A 17903-nucleotide genomic window follows, 5' to 3' on the forward strand; every position below is an offset into this window, starting at 1 on the left:
TGATTCGTTACGTAAAGAGGGTATTATCCTCGCGTTAGCATTTTTCTAATCACCTGATCGAACCACGTGCTTAGCGAGTGTGCCAAAACATTTGGAACTTGCTCTTCCCTCAGGTATGTTGCTGTGCCCCAGAAAATTAACGTTAGGTAAAATCGAACATATTTGTCTAGGCAATTAACAATCTGTTCGGTGTATTGATTATTTATCTCACATACGTCCTAATTAGCCGTTCCTAAACCAGTTAAATGTAAATACTATCCTGTTAATTTTTCAACTATTTTAATCTTCTTCAGTAGAAAAACAAGCTTTCAAAAAATGAAACAGCGAGTTTCAATCTTTCATCGGGAAAATAGTATTTCCCTGATGGTACCTTAAATGAAAACGAGACTGAAACTATTATGGGGACCAGAAAAGATATGAAGTACGGTTAAATTAATGTGGTATTTTTTTACCAAAACTGAACTTACCGATCTCTTTCTCCCGGGAGAAATATCCAAGGGAACGGTGCCGAATCAAACACACCAAAAGAATAGTTGCCGCAAGCACGGAAATGAAAAGCACCGAAAGACAAATAATGATAATTTCGTTGATCGAATAGCGTCCAGTTGCTCTGCTGGTTGCAAGCATGCCATACGCCATTGAACCAGAGCTTGTCCCCACAGTGTGACCGCTTGCCGCGGATGACAATAGTTCGTTCCTTCGACTCTGTACAGCTTTCTCTTTTCTTCTCAGAACCGAGTCTGAAATTTGCCCGCTATGGCTGTCATTCTCCATCGCGTCAACTTCCCCATCCAGCCTATTGTTGATCAAAATTTTTAGATTGCTGAAAAGTGTACACTTTTGTTTGGGATGTTTGCCTTGATCACACGCTTCCAGTGTCAACATGTGAAAACTGGGGCCAACAAGAGCAGGGGACACATCTACTCTGGTGTCGCCAGCTAAATTAACTGTGACGTTCTTCGTCAGTGAGTCATGATCAGACATTGATGTCCCTCTGAACAGACCGGATAGATAAAGCAGACCGGTGGTACTGTCAAGTCCAAACAAACCGTTTGTGTTTCCGGACCGAATGCTGTAGGTGATTAGTGCGTTTTCGCCATCATCTGCGTCAGTGGCCTGAATGTAGGCTAACTTGTGTCCCAACGTTTCATCAACAGCTACAGCAAGAGTATTCGCGGTTGAGTTTGGGTTGACAAAAACGGGCCAATTATCGTTCTCGTCGTCAATTAGTACAGTCACCTTGCAGGTTCCTGTAAGTTGCAGAGAGGATAGCGACTTGCTGTTCGATGAATGAACGCTTGTATCCTTCGCCAAAACAGTAAACACATAACGTGCCTGTTTTTCTCGATCGAGTGCTTGCCGGCAACGTATTACGCCAGTCATCTTGTCTACCCGAAAGTTTGTTGCGTCCGATTCATCCCCAACAAAGTAGTGGATAGGGCCGTAAATATCACTGTCCAAATCAGTTGCAGTGACCTGACCAACTTGTGTTGCTCTAGGTTGATTTTCCGCGAGATGAAATGTGTATTCCGCAGATCCAAACTGCGGCGCATTGTCATTCACATCTAAAACGGTAATCTGAAATGTGAAAAGAATAAACCCCAAAACTAAATTATCCCAAGTACTTTTAAGATAAAGCATGTTGAAAGACAACAACAAATGCAGCGCCGAAATCCGTTGGTCAAACAGAGTTACTTTGACGATTTTGTTTCACAACTAATCACACATTACTTTTGACATCCTCAACATTTTGTCACTGCTATCAGCTACAGTTTGTCGACAATGAGCAGCAGTTCTTTTGGAGAAGCTCACTTAAGTAACAGGCCATGCCCCTGAAGAGGCTAAAACAAGGTAAATCTGATGGTGCAGATTTCCCCTCCCCGAGAGAAAACACGCATCTATGTGACACAGTAGGCCTCAATGCGGCTAATATCACCCCGGTAAATTAAACCGCAACATCAAGCATAGCAGATCATCAGGTTCATACAACAGTTTTTCCGTGCATTACATTCTTGAGTCTAACGTGTAAAGTGTCATCAGCGAACCCAAACTCGTGCGGGTACAAAGCAGATTAGCAGACCCTGCTCAAGCCAAGTGAAGATAAAAGAGACTGCACTTGGATTGATCAGAGTAGTAGTACAGAAATTTAATTGTTATGAGCTGTTAGAAAAGCAGACCCGAGAAATAGGTGAGTAACCAAAGGTTCTCGCTAAAATCTTATCAAACATGATTGCACATTTGTCCTTTGGACGTAGTTGTTTTCAGCAGGTCTTTACCACTGCTATTCATCAACTACATTTCGGTACATATTATTTTGGACTCGGGAGAATATAATACTCACCAGTTTACTGGATCTCCTTGAACAGCTCACGACCGGTTATTATCAGTAGACGCAATCCTTAGCTCCAGTCAAATTGAAATTCTACTTGAATCTAAATTGGACGCAATTGGCTTGGTAATTTGCAAGGTAAGTTGATACTAACCGAAAACTCAGTTGAATTCCAGTTGAGGCAGACTTTCTGGTGCGCGCGGAGTTGAAGGATATCACAAACGATAAGTTCAGTTGAATTTTAGTCGAATCTGTCGTGAAAATCAAATTGGTCTACAGGTAAGTGTATTTGGCCAATGTTTCTCCTGAATTTCTTTGATTCTTGCAGAGCGAATCGCATTCTCGTAAAGCCTGAAAGAGCGCTTAAAACGTTTAGATCATCTCACTTAATGTTCTGTGTAAGGAAGCCTCTTCAGCATACTTCTGTAACTCACATTTTCCGGTTTACTTTGATTTGCACAATTTTTGGCAACAAAATCTGGACTAAGTGTTTGGAAACGGAGATGTAACTGAACAGATGTTCCCAAATTTTGGCAAACTTAGAATCGTATCTCTCAATTTTATTGCAGTTCACTGAGCAATTTTCGATGCATTGCCTGGATTATTTTCGTTTTGAATATATCAGACACCCAATATCTCATTTGTTGATGCGCAGTTTAAGTTGCTTGTTCATCTTCTCTGATAAATAACTTTCAAAACCTAGAGCATTTTAGGTTCGATGTATCTGTGAATCGAAACTGACTAAATATGTGACATGAACGGCGCATAGTTGAGGACAAATGTGCCAAGGGGTATGCGTCTGGCAAACTTTACTTTTAAGAGGTTTAGCCACAGGTTCAGTCGTCCGTCTTAAGAGCATCTTTTACTTTTGTCATTGCACCGGAAATATTTTTCAAAAAAGAAAATTGTGTTTGTTATGAGAGTGCTTATCGTTATAGTGATGCTAGAAGAATTAAAAGACAAACGCATGCGGTTTTGTAAAGCAATCGAAGAACGAGATAGCACTCTCGCTTTATGATTTTGGCTTAGAAAAACTTAAATCCTCAGAACTTGTAATTATAAACCGTGCCAAAGAGACAGAATACGTTTGGGACTATTCTGACTATTCGCTAGTAATCAGATCTCAAACAAATTCTGAGGAAAAACAATAAAATTTATTCAGATATTACAATAATCCATCGCATGACACTTCGTGACAGTGCTTTGAGTGGACGTTTGCCGTTCTGTGTGATTCTGCTTGGCGGAAGGTCTACAAATTAATCAAGAAATGGAACTCAGCCTTTATACAAAGTAGTCTTTTGTATTTTGACTTAATTCAGGATGGTTGGTGAGTGTCCATACCTCGACAGTTTAATGGGTCGAGGTTTTTCCAAACGCGCTGTTACGTACGGAGAGAGAACCCACTTACGTGAACGACGTACTTCCAGCCCCGAAACCTGGTGATTATTGAAAATGTTTGCAACTAAGGAATCGGAGCAGGTTATATGACACCACAATATCCAACGTGTGTCTTCGGATGCACATTTACCACTGTCAGATGAGTTTTGTTGTGGCAAACGCAGGGAAATTGGATCGCTGTAACTCAGTGTAACACAGTCTCTGTCCAAAACGCCTCACTTATAAAAGCAGGATAACTGCGAATGCATATGGAAAGGAAAATGTTGACTAAAAGTAGCTAAGTACGTGCGCTCTTCCAAACTCTTTAGTAAAAATGTTTTTGTTTGTTAGTTTCGGCCAAAAAAGCTCGCTGTGCAGACGAAACCATTACACTTGTTTTCCCCAGGGATGGAACTGCATCGGGTTTTCTTCTCCACCCAAGCAGAAAGGAGCAACAATCAGATATATCAGACAATTATTTGCTCTTCACACCACTGCTGTAAGCGCTACAGTCGCTAGTTAGGCCTGTGGTAAATGAATATAGTCTGAATGTGTAGTTTCATGGAACTGAGGGACAGAAAATATCGAGTAATTATCCACATAGGTTGTAGATTTATCGATACCAAGAGACAGCTGTTGTTGACTTTTCCAATCAATGCGACATTTTCTGGAGCGTCGGAATTTCGGAGCACGATTATTTGTTGTCTTATGTGATACTGGCGTTTATGGGAAAATGCTTAGAGTTAACAATGACCATTCGATCTGATCGTGGCCGAAAAAAGAAACGTCAGTTTCGCCATCCCAGTGATCTCTGTTTTTGTTTGCATCTGAAGCTGCGAGAAATGGTCACAACAGTTCAACTCATTTGTTTCAGTTAGCACACGCCACTTGCTTTCTGAAATGATCCCACTTACTAGAATAGACGCTTTTTTGAAAATTCGTGGATGCTTGAAGGTGGAATCATGCTAGTTTCTTTAAGACTTTGTTCGGTCCGTATAATTATGGTGATCAATAACAGTATGAGGTCTTGCCCTGCACAGACGTTTACGTCACCATAAAACGGTGAATGCCATCGGGGAATTCAAGTCTAAACGGAGCAACATTTTGTGCAGCAAGGGGTATTTGGATGCTCAGGATACTTATCTTCAACCGCGGTCCTTTTTAATGAGCAACTCATTGGTTACTAATTTGTTACCTCTCACAATCGGGAAAAATTTCAGCTTACTATGAAAGTTTGAGTTATACTGCCAGCAAATAAATAAAGTAGCCCTAAGGATGGAGTTTTCTGTTCCACTATCAGAAATCAGTCAACTACGGGAGGAGAGATTGCCGTTGCACGAAGGACAAGTATGTCTACAAAAAATATTTGACTGGAAGATGGAGACACGACTATACTAGTGGTTAGGCATTCTCCAGGAACCGCTTGGTTTCTAGGCTTATTCCGGTCAAAATAGTCCGCCACCTACATTTCGGTTTCACAACCACCATTTCAGAAGTCACATTTGCAGGGCTAAGTCAGATAAGTGGCTTTACTGGCAAATAATGTCATGTGTAGAGACACGTCCTAGCATTTGTACTCACCCTTGAGCTTACACGTTCGTACATTTCCGGATATTCTTAGTAGGGATGTGAGAAAATAGGATAAATATTGTCGTATCAGTAGCCTTTAGTCTGGTATTTTAAGGCACATCAAGACTGAACAGTGCTTTACGTTCCATGTTTTTTCCGTCGGTTATTCGAAAGGATCATTCTGTGAGTAAAAACCATCTATGCCAAATGCCCTTTAAGCGCCGGACCTTCGTTTCTTCCCTGTTAGTTTTAGCTCAAATAAATATAACTGAATCTTTCTTTGATGATGCTTCTTTTTGCCTGAAAGTACTGATAAGACCGCCTCATGTTTAAGTTGGCATGTCAATCGAGATATCACATTGTCTATACCGGACGAAATGATGCCAAGTTTTCTGCCAAAGAGCTTTCGAAAAAACTTAAGATTAGTGTATTCCTTCTAGACAATGCTCCAGGTTAATCGCCCGTAATCTTATGTTTAGCCAGACTTATGAAAAAGGGTGCATAACAAAAATTCTCTGTTATGCATTCCTTGCCCAAAACGAGCGAAGAACTTTTATTCCATCTCAGACAAATGACCTTTTGGATGTGTGAACAGTGCTATCGGAACTAGATCGATGCGTTTACAGTTTTTACCAACCGAAGTTGAAAAGTGTTGCGTGAAATGTGCCTCAGTATTTCCTCCAAATCAACCATCATAATTAGCACAATTATGTCTACTTAGCAGTATCGACCGTCCAAGACCGACTACAACTTTTTATGTGGTAAGGACAAAACAGCAGCTTGTGGAGTGTACCGCACCATGGAACATCAATTCTACAGCAGGTTGTATGCCTATGAGCTGGAAGAACGTTAGAAAATGTAGAAGAGATATCTTTCTTAGTCATATTTCTACAGTGTAAGCAGTGCGTGGTCTCATATAACACAACTTAGAGATATATAAATTCGACGCAGCATGTCAAAAGTCAACAAGAGTGTTTATTTATTCATGCAAATTTATGTGCAGACTATGAATGAATTATACAAGAGGCTTATCATTTAACTGAAAGCAATCCTATTCACCTGAGGTAGGATTGTGTATCCCAAAATAGTTTCAAGGAGCTTCAAAAATCGTTCGTAATGCGAACAATACAGAAACCTTGCGGATTAATTCACTCATGTGCAAAACAAGAAGGGTACATTCAAGAAGTAATGCGAACTTGCTTTTACTAAAACGAGGCTGAGAAGGCATTTTTACACGACTCTTATTGACCTAGTTGATAACAGCACTCATTTTCGCCTCACTCATAAAATGTTGACAGAATCAAAAGGTACAGTTACGTTGAATTTGACGTTCAAAAATCAGAGATTAATGGGAACTAGAGAACTAAGCCTAATGCATCAGTAGGAGGATACTGAGAAATTTTTGTTCTCCTTACGCGTACCATTATTCCAAGAAGATGTTGCAAAATTCGGACTAAAAAATAAATTGGTTTCCTTGGATTATATCCCGTTGAATAGTACGGACACGAGTCACAGTTAGGTCTTTGTCAAACGCGAACCTAGTTTGCAAATAAGTGCACAAAATCCACTCGAAATGTAGTGCTTTTTGCATAAATAATGTGATTACTCAAGAAAACCCCAAATAAAGGCCACTGAGAACTTTGCAACCCTTATGTGAAGTTTGCAATTTTTCAAATTGATCTTGAAAATTCTCAATTCATTGGTCTAGTCATTCAGGTAGTTCGACGTAGAATCAAGGAAAAAGTGGCTTGCGCAAATATTCAAGCAGTTTGTGTTCAGATTGACCTGTTCCGCTGTGATTCAAATGATTGACAAATTAGCAGTCAGAAAATAATAAATCAACTGTCTTTGAACAGTAAGCATGTTTGTGAGTGGTGCACTCCTTAACCTGGGAAACAAATGGATATAATTTTCGAAAAGCTTGGGAACCAGCGGCAGATTTTCATAATGGAAACTGCTTAGAAGGTTGCTGGACGACGTTTCACCTTTGACACAAAAACTTCGTTGGACCGAGTAACTACGTTACAAGATTAATCGAGATTTGAGGCGAAAGTAGAACCAACCAGCTAAGTCATACTATGTCTGTATTAAGTGTCGGCAAAGGGTCTGTTTCTTCGGTTTTGGTTCACTTGAGGATTCTCTAGAATGTTGTTTGCACTTTTCGTTCGTCTGAATGGATGAGATAGTGCTACGATAGTTGTAACAGAGAAGGGTCCTGTGAAGTTCGGTCAGGTTGGGATTTCGACTCGCTCTTTTTGCTAATGATTCTACGTGCACTGACAACCACACGCAGTCAGTGTCAACTCGGCTTGGCTAAGAGAGCTCTCCATAGGCTCGCTAATTCCACACCCTCGATTCTATTATTGCTATGATGCGTGGTAATTTCCACCGCTTCGGGTATCAGCCACCGTGGTGTGAACCGCAGTCCCCGTCTTAAAACTTTCACATTCTCCAGATTTATTACATGTCCTGTGTCTAACGCATGTACCGCCATCGCTGAGTCTTTGACCAGCGCTTAGTATCATTCCGCATTCCTTGGCAGTTTGTTTTTCCTACTTTTATGCACACTTATTTTGGCGTGCAGTTTCCAGGCAGCTGGCCCATGTGAGCCTTATTGCAATTGCTGTATTTACTTTCATATACACTGTAGCAAGTCCATTCAAGCGGGAGAACATTCCAAATAGCAACAAAACTGAACGTAGATTTTCTCTCTCCCGGAAAACTACTCCAATATTGTTCGACAATCTTTGAACAACCTCCAATGTTCCTGCTTTACGTGCTTTACAGCCAATCCATCCCTTACTGGGTCCTGTTACCGGTTCCAATATCTTCCTCAACTGTCGCAAAATCAAAGTACTTGAGGTTTGTTGGTACTCTCGATCTGAGCTGCTGTTCGGTAGATCTCTTCTGTGCAAAGCGCTGTGACTCGACTGATGAGACAATACTGCCGTACACGACCTTTTGGAGTGATGAGGAGTGCTTTACGACAGTCCTTGTGCCTGTTGGTTTCTGGCATTTTCACCGCTCTTATGTGTCATACGGTTCAGGACGATTTATGTGTCCAAAGTGGATTATATCTCCATGCTAAGCTTGATGTGAGCAAGTAAACTGTTGAGATAGTCGTGGTGGTTGTTCACGTCATCACGTCCAATTACAAGAAATATATCGTCAAGATGACGTCAAAAAGCCATTTGGCTGTTGTAATGAAAAGCTGAGGAAGATAATTCTAAGAAATGCTATCTCTTTCTCTGTTGGTTGAAACGCATTTCTGTCCCATAAAACTGACAAAATGAAATTCACAACATAGGTCAGATTTGCAGATGCTTGGACGCTGTTGGGGAACAATCTGTGCTTATTTCAAACTTTGTGTGAAGCGGAAACTTCAAAGAGATCAAGTACACCATGAAACATGGCTGTTTCTTCTGGATTGACCATTACAAGTTGGAGCTTGAAACTTACAGTTTCTCAGAATGTTCCAGGTTTGTTTTCGTCCCCAAAGGACTGCAGATTAGGTGGAATTTTACCTTTCTCACAGTGAAATGGATGCGCATCACCTCATGGATCACACTGCGACATCTACTAGCCTCCTCGGATAGGCCAACACCCGCCAAAAGTTCAGGATATATACTCAACAACAGGCTTGACTTCACATTTGACGTTCATTTGGTTTGTCTATTTATCGTTCCTTGGTATAAATCCTTGGAAACTCGCATCATACAGCCAGCTCTTATGTAGTTGGTTTTCTCCTTGCAAAAATCCGGTCCACAAAAACCTCATGGTTTTGCGCTGTTTGACAAAACGAAGATCGAATTCTTGGTAAAATCTGCTAGTTTTTGGTGGTGGACATTGTCTTAGTGAAACACTTAGCATTACGTGATGTTCAGTTTTAAAACCTTAATCCATCATAAGTTTTTCTGGGTTTATACCTTTGTACACTAAAATTGAATTTAATCATCTCAACCTCCGCTAGTAATTTGGGCCGCGAAAACTTAGAGTTATGCGGTAAACGTAAGTCACAGAAACCTGTTCAGCATGGTAAATTTCGAAAATACAACTCACCTTTACCGTGCTTGTCGAAGTGAGGGGTGGAATGCCATGATCGATTGCTAAAGCATACAGCGTGTAATGATCAACCGCCTCTCGATCGAACGAGACAGTTGTAGTTATTGTTCCGGTTTTTTGATCAATCTTAAATGTAGTCGCATTCATCCCATCCTCAATCAGTTGATAGAACACATCTGCATTGGCACCAGTATCCGAATCAACCGCCGTAAAATAAGGATGGTGATAAAGTAGGTTTGAGTGAACGGAAGACTGGGCGCTTTCCATTCGCTGCAGTTGCGTCCCCGGTGACATGTTCTCCCAAACTTGCATGTGGAATGTGTTATGAACGAATCTGGGCGGATTGTCATTTTCGTCCAACACGTAAACAGAAAAGTTGCGTTCCGTCAAATGACCTGCCGTATCGATGCAGCTTATTGGGACTAGCTGTACAGGAGTTACCTCTCTATCAAGCTCAATGGCGGTTTGCAGATGATACGTTACAGCCCCCGTCATCATCAGTATAGAGTTCTGTTGGTTCGATGTTTGTAACAGTGAAAAGTTTGGGGTTTTCAGCCGACATTCGACATGATCGGTTCCCTCAAAATCAGGATCGTAAGCCTAAAATAGTACAAAGGCTCTGTATCAAATAAAGTGCAATACTGCATCTGCTTTAACTGAGTGAAGAACAGTGAATATAAACCTGTGTGGTCTGTCAAAATTTTTTGACTGATTGTCATACGCAAATACCCTCTTTCCTGGCTATTTTTCTTGGTCATTTCAAAAAAATAAAACAGAAGTAGGATCCGAAATTTTGATTGGTGAATTTATTTTTACAGACCGATCTTATCATTGTATTAGAATCACCTAGTCTCCTCACTGCTATATGTTTCGGGACCCCTCACTGTGACCAGGGCTTTCGAAATCAAAACATCTGATGACCAGCTAACGATAGGTTTTCCTTTTTCGCAAATCGGGAGTTAAGCGCATGTTTACTGAGAAGATTCTCAGAAGCGAACAATTGTTCAAAACCTTCCATGGCTATAGTTTGGTCTACAGACTGTTTTAGAAAAAACGTGCGCATTTTGGGATGATAGACAACAAGTCATTGTCTAGGTGGGAGAACGCATAGTTTAATTACGTGTCGTGCATGAATCAGTCAACAATGGCCCTGCAGTTTACCAACAGACTTGATTCGCGAAATACGGACCTAATAAATTGATCCCGCAGAGTGAACCTGAATGCGGTAAACGATAAAGAAATTTTGAATTTTTCAGACCTGACTACAGGTAAGTTGGATAAAGTACGTACTAACCAATTAACAATAGCGAGTAGCCTACAACACGGTTTCAATGACTAATCTGTGACTAATACGTGACGAGGCGTAACCAGCTTAGGCTAACTTAATAGGTGCTGGAATTCCTGATATTCGTTTAATACTGTAAAGTTACTTTCAAAGTCATCTTTTGCTAGAAGGCACAGAAAAGCTCTCTTTCATTCTTGGTGGGCGTGATCAGCCGGGCTCACTCCCGAAATGCCGGAGCAGATTGAAAACACATAGCACAGTTGAACAATTCAGCTGAGTTGAAATTGCTAAACAAACTGCTGGTCACTTTTGCGGCTCACACGCAATTTTACAGAACACTGTGCAATTCAATGAAGGCTGTCCTAACATGTCAGATTCACCAATGAAACCTCAAAATCCTCTTTTCATCTGCAAGTCTCATTAAATATTATTTAGCAGCTGGATAAAGAAGAGCACAGCCTTCGAGGACGTTTGCTTTTTGAAAATCCATCGTAACTTCGTATATTTGTATGGTAATAAATCATTCTACAGAGGAAATTCTTCCCAATTCCGAATGCTTCAGCCTTCTCAATAAGACACAGTGAGTAGACACGAATGCCACAAGCATTACAGCGTTATTGCTGTTTTTTAGCAATCTGAAAAATCATGAATTTTATGTTTCAGCCGGTGCTGATAAGTACCATCACCAAAGCAAGGCACCTTCAAAGTAAAAAAATGGGCTAAAAAACCAAGTGGTGGATTGACACCAAGTTTCTAGAGGTTATAAAAATGCTCAAATCAGGCACGTAAACGCCTGTACTCTAAATAATCATTGAAGCAAAACTCGCTAGTGAATGTGCGTTTACTCCGGCAACTGGTTCGCAGGATGCACAATGCAATCGGTGATGCCGAGAAGCCCATTTGGGTGTTCCCCTGCTCGCTTCCCTTATATCTCTTCCGAGAAGCCCTATCCATTTTCTCGGCCCATGATTATCTCAAATGACTTTGTGCAGAGTAAAATAGTACCGTTCCAACCCAGTAAAGTTTTCCGTACCGTACCGGTAGCCTCGCGATTTCGAACGAATGTCCAGCCCATTCATCTCCCCATCAAAAATTTGGTTTATTTGTCTACATCCGGAAAGCAAAAGGATAATCATTGCATTTTTCTGCTTAACCAACATTCTTGAAGAGATTTTTACAAATTTCGCCTCTATCACATGCCCATTCTAGTGGTTTGAACCCTTCGGGTAGAAGTGATGCTGTTTGGAACAGAAAACTCCAGCTTATCTCCATTCGCTTTCACTGATGTGTTTTGTACATTCTGTAGCCTCCCAGCTAAACCTGAGTAGAGCAGAAATCAACCAGTTATTTTTTAGTCTACCAGTGGATTTTACTTGCTTGTTTACCTGAACTCTCTATCTACAACTGCTATGGTTTCGACAGCATTGTGAATTACTACGGTACATGTTACATATCGTAAAGTTATAAATCTCCATGGCGATCCCTGATAGGACCAACTGGGTTCGGTCACTGGGTGCTACAGTTGTCTTCTGTGTTTTCAGACGAGTTGAAGTACATCCAGAGCATTTATCTATCAATCTTAAAGAAGTGATATTTTGCGTGTTGGCCTGGAGATGAAGCCACCTAGGCAGTCGCTACTAGAAATTTGGAAACTTATTCTATTTAAATTTCAAGGAGAATAAGTTGGGACAGACCAAAAAGTGATAGCTTTTTCTATGTGAGCCACGCGATCTTTTATTTCTCTCTGCTAACTCAAATCTTCTGTAAAGGATGGTTCAATTCAACGTGTATCTGGCCTATGTCAGATACTACCCATCACCCAAGCCCCTGATTTGCATTGTTGTTGCTTGCCTATATCCTGGAGTTCAAGCCTTTTATCAGCATTAGAATACTTTCAAAATTTTTCACCAAACTGTGTGTTGTCCATTTCATAACATTTGTCAAATCAGCAACCCGCTGAACGGAAAGTGTAGCAGTTGTACAAACATGAAACTGTGTTCGAATTACAGCGGTATTGTGTTCAAATACAGAAACAAAACACCAAAACTTGCATTGAATCATTCGGGTCTGGCACATCAATTCTGATTTAAAAACCTAAAAAGTATGATTGTTAAAGCTTGGTTACCAACATTCTGTGCACTCTGTTCATACTTTTCGAAGTTAAGGGCTGTTTCTGTTTCAGGATAGCACATTCTTAATTTTGTGATTACATTCTTTGCATTCTTTCATGTTATCTGTGTACTTTAGCATGGCTCCTTTAAATTATCTTCCCATTTCACTGGTCTAAATAGTATTGTGTTCATGGTGTTTTTTCCACAGTGCTTCAATTTGATAAGACCCACAAAGCGAGATTACAATGAACCTAAAAGTGGTTTTGCCATTATAAGGGTACAAATCAATTTGCAAAGGTCACAACAAATAGATGAGTGTGTTCTTAAGTATTTTGTGACTAATAGTGTGTTGAAAACTTGTTGGAGCTTATTCAAGTAAGATGACCACTAGAGAGGAAAATATTGGTAGCGTAGATAGTCGTTGGCTTGCCCGCTGAGCTGGACAGTTTGATTGCGAACGTTTCATCACCAATCAAGGTGACATCATCAGTGCGTTATTCGGGAGCGTAGTGGTGCGTAGCGGTGGATTAGTGGTTGTGCTTTGAGTAGTGTCATCTGTGTGTTAATATACGTGCTGCTAGCCGGGGATGACCTTTGATCTTGATTGGTTGTTTGGTCGGGCGGTTCCATTGGTTGCTCCGTTATCCTGTGTCCTCATTCACTAATGCCCACGTGACCTTTGAGCTTGGCATCCCATGCTGTCGTAATCTGGTCGATGCTGGAGTGACCTTTGTCCTTCCGATTCCCAGCTTGTGACTTTTATTGATTTGACTCCAAAGGGTTCCTTGTTTCTTTGTTTGTGAATCCAATATTCGGTCCTCTTTGAATGTTCCGGTTGGTATGTTAGGGCGTAAATTGGATCCAGTTCGATGCACCGGTTGATCGAATCTGCTGTGGAGTACATGCTTCCAGAAATTCTCTTCCGCGTCTCGTATCTCCGTATGCCGAAATTTATGCGTTTTCCAGATTGAATTTGTGGCCTGTATGGATATCAAGGACAGGGGTTCGTGTCTACAGACGGCCGAGTTGTGCTCCGCGCGTGGGCATCGGCGAATGAGGACACAGGATAACGGAGCAACCAATGGAACCGCCCGACCAAACAACCAATCAAGATCAAAGGTCATCCCCGGCTAGCAGCACGTATATTAACACACAGATGACACTACTCAAAGCACAACCACTAATCCACCGCTACGCACCACTACGCTCCCCAATAACGCACTGATGATGTCACCTCGATTGGTGCTGAAACCTTTGCCCAGCTCAGCGGACAAGACAACGATCAAGATAACCACTAACAGACCTTGTATAGATTAGGAACAAGGCCTTTTCTCATCAAAAGTTACCATGGCTCCATAGTGTCATATCGGCACGCGTGCTTGTGTGTCGAAAACAGTTCGCGATTGACCCTGAAATGCTTCAAAATAGGTAAACTAACTGCCTTTGGACGACTTTCGTGTTTCTTACAAATGCTACGAGTATGCGATTTTGAAATATCTTTAATGGAGGCTCCGTTCTACAGGGAGTCATTGTGTCGAAGATTGAGAACTTGTTTCATCCTTACTGGACGTCGTCAACACTGCATCCAAAGAACTTATCGGTCAGGAGTTACTGATCAGGCGTCCGATAGGATATGACTTAATCAACCCTGCAATCAGCGGATTCAAAGCACGTGATCACTTGTTAACTGGCTTCCGGTACTGAATTCGGTGAGAATGAAGTCGGAAGTAGCGTTGCGTGGAGCATCTAATTTCGGTGTAAATCGTCAGAGTCTTCGCAAAGCGTCCTTCTGCATATACATGAAGTTCAGTTTTAGTCCATTGAAGCTGATCAATCAAGACCAAGTCATATTTTTCCGCGTACAGAGCAATATGTAGATGTTGTATCATCTGCAGACTTCTTAACCAATTCGTCTAATATGCTCATGAATTTCAAAAGAGACAATATATTAAGACAGCTCGCGGCGTACCCTGACACTATCACTTCCCAGGGTGATCCACCTCACTCTATCTATGAGATTTTCTGTAGTGACTACAGGACTTATGTAGGCAACTGAGAGTGCGTACTTTCAAACACGAGAGGCTTGGTCGATTATTGCCTCAAAGCACGTCATAGTGTAAGAGCAACCATAAAGGTATTCAATCATTGCTTTGCACATTCTAGCAGACAGTCACACGGTCTTGATTGATCAGAGTGAGCGAATGCAAACGGTACTTTCGGTGTGTGCAGAACGACACTATTTGAGGACTCAGGCGATTAAAACCCCACCTGCGTTCTGCCCATGTCAGCTGTCTGTTCAGGACTAATCAATGATCAGACCATACAGGCGACTTGACTTTAGCCTCAAAACGCCGACGTGGGAGTGTATCCTTGACCAATCAACTTACATCCTTGTAACGCCCTTGCAACGGTAGCCGTCAACTTGGCTTCCTTTTCTTGTTACTTTGAAATCGTGATAATTCCACTCCTGAGGGAATACACCTGTGGTGACCGAGACGTCAAGCAAAAAACTTGGTGAATTAGCTTTGAATTTTTCCTCTACAATACAACTTCTCTGTTTTCGGCATCGAATGACTTCGCCTACAGTGAGGGGATTCATACTCTAGTTTTGTTGCTTTCACATCACCTACAGTTGCGTTGTGAACGCTAAAAGTCTAACTACTGGTGGTTCTTAGTCTATTTTGGATCGACTTAAGTGAATTTGACTGATTCAGAAAAATTACGTAAAATTCACTCAAGCCCAAGCACTTTTCTTAAGACCAAAGTGAAAATGGGGTGCGTATTAGAATTTGTAAAACAAGATGAAAAAATTACAATAGCAAGTCATTTTAACTAGAGAATTTCCGTCAACCAGCTAGTGGTTTTCCCTAGTGCACCTCCTGGTTTCTGAACATTTTGAGCAAAGCATCAACCTCCTTGACAGCGTTTGGTGAAAGTTCTTCATCAGGGTTTGGTAGATCTCAGAACCTCGTGAGGGATGATAACCGAATAGTTAAAGATCTTGCTCGTTAACCAGTTATCAAGACCGCATTGGCACAAGGGTTATGCGGCGTATTCTCAATTGAAAGCTAGAGGTGAATTCATCGTAAACTTCAAAAAGTCAAGACAAGGTTATCCCGAAAAGGTTCCACATGCTTTCCTATTTAGGTATGCATTAATAAAGTCGTCATTTCGAGCTTCTAGGCTATTACTATGTTTCCTCATGAGCCCCAATAGAAGCAGAGTACTGACATCATGCGGCTTCATGAGCTACAGATCTTATAGAAAGTGTAGATCTATGATTTTTTTAACGAATTCTGGCGTTCCTACAACAGTAGGCCTCGGCAAGACATTAGACGGTTGACATACAAGCGACCTTAATTCGGATGTGCAACTCGGTCACCGGGTCTTAATGTGTGAACTTGACATCCAAACTAACCACTCTGTGTTGAGAAAAAGTGTACGGTTGGGATAATGCACTTGCATCCTGCGGAAAATACACAAAATTACGGGTTTTTAGGTCGACAGAGAACTGCACAGTAGGCTGATACGAGTATCTTTTAGTGCGAGGTGAGTAAAAGAATCTGAGAAGCATTTGACAAAGATGATGACAGATCGATAGTGTTTGGCGTGAAAAGACAGGCATCGGCTGTCTAACTCCACCAGCGAAGTTGCAGCGAAACAAGTTGAAGATTTCCCCTTTGTGCGAGTCAGTAAACTGTCGGTCCATTAATCCTGTCACACGCTAAAATGTGTTCGCTTCAACCCGTTTGTATACTCCACCGTCACAATCCAAATGGCTGCAACTTCAGTGTGCGAGTGCAGTTTCCCAACCGCACCCCTTTAGCGACACTGAGGGTTTTTTATTCTAATGACGCCTACAAATTATGACAAGTTTAACACTCAAACTGGGGTTGTCAAACTGATATCTTGACGAAGCGTATTGTGGGGTGCCAAAGATCGATGTGAAAATGCCAGGTTGTGCAGGAAAAAGTGTAGATTCCTCTGTGGACAATTTGTGTTTCCTTTTCCGACAGCCTAAACCGGAATCAACATTTTGATAGTCATATTAGAAACAAATGTTTCTTAGAAAATTCTTACTCAGGACTGAAAAATTCTGCTACATGTTCTTATCCAAACCGACTGCAGTATTTCGTTACATGGAACTATTTTATTCCATTGTTCTTCAAATTAGGCAGACACCCCATCTCAAACACAGTACATTTGCTTACTGTGGGTTTTGGGTTTGCCCCTAGTGACAGACAGGTCACATCAACCTTGGAAATGTGGACACTCCTAAAAGATGATTGTTGTTGATCATATGGTCCTGAGGAACTGTCTTGAGTGACGAATGAGTGACAGTCACATGTGCTTCTCTAGCACTCCTGGTGTGCGAGCAAAATACCTCGTTTATAGTAGTGCTCATGAGGTCTTCCTGAAATAATCTGATGTCGAGAAAAGTCCAGCGAATTCCTGTTCCACTCGTGCATCTAAATTGTTCAGACAAATAAATGCCATCGATTCCAGGGTCGGAAAACAAGGGTATGTAGGGAAGACTTTGCTTGGACGTTTGCGCCCCAGATGCATCTGCTTAGGTTCACACTCTAATCCAGGAGGATGATTATGGCGACATTGATTGCGGTGATGATCAAAACGACACGATAACACTAATTTTCAAGATTATGCTATTGAATTCTTTGAATGAAAAAAACAAGGAGGAAATATGCTCACACAACTCTGTGAATAAACCATACTTTCCATAAGACTGATGAGTACTTAGATGGTTCGAACACTTAAATATCATGGGTATTTTATTCGTTGGCTTTTTAATCGCATGTATGCAATGGGATCTGATTAGACGTAAAGGGTCTCTAGGTAACTGTAACCAGTTCCTCCAAAAATATTGCCAAGAAAATTAATATGCCCACAGGTTCTGGGCGTTCTGCTTGGCTGGTTGTAACCAGCCATGCTATTTTGCTAATTAAACTTGCTGCTCACTCATTGACAAGCTGTGTGTGGAACCTAATTCAGTCTTCGTATCGGAATAAACATGAAATAGTTACATTCCACTATAATGCTTCGTCGCCGAATACTTTCAATATTTAAAGGAATTGGGGATAACTGGTATATGCTTATCAATGCTTATCACTAATGGACGTTCTAAGTAAATCCCTAATTTTGAATTCTTAAG

At 41.2% G+C, this 17903-nt stretch overlaps 1 protein-coding gene across 1 annotated transcript in view; it reads right to left on the reverse strand.

The window, feature by feature from the left end:
* The window catches only part of T265_12464 (hypothetical protein), a gene marked incomplete at both ends in the record, with an annotated part of 41967 nt that overhangs the window by 12526 nt on the left and 11538 nt on the right, over positions 1-17903 (reverse strand). The window contains 2 exons of the mRNA XM_009163880.1: positions 453-1607; positions 9265-9937. Coding sequence (XP_009162144.1) covers positions 453-1607; positions 9265-9937 — 1828 coding nt within the window. The remainder of the gene's footprint in view (positions 1-452; positions 1608-9264; positions 9938-17903) is intronic.

The sequence above is a fragment of the Opisthorchis viverrini genome, assembly GCF_000715545.1.
Source record: "Opisthorchis viverrini unplaced genomic scaffold opera_v5_1, whole genome shotgun sequence".
Taxonomy (NCBI): domain Eukaryota; kingdom Metazoa; phylum Platyhelminthes; class Trematoda; order Opisthorchiida; family Opisthorchiidae; genus Opisthorchis; species Opisthorchis viverrini.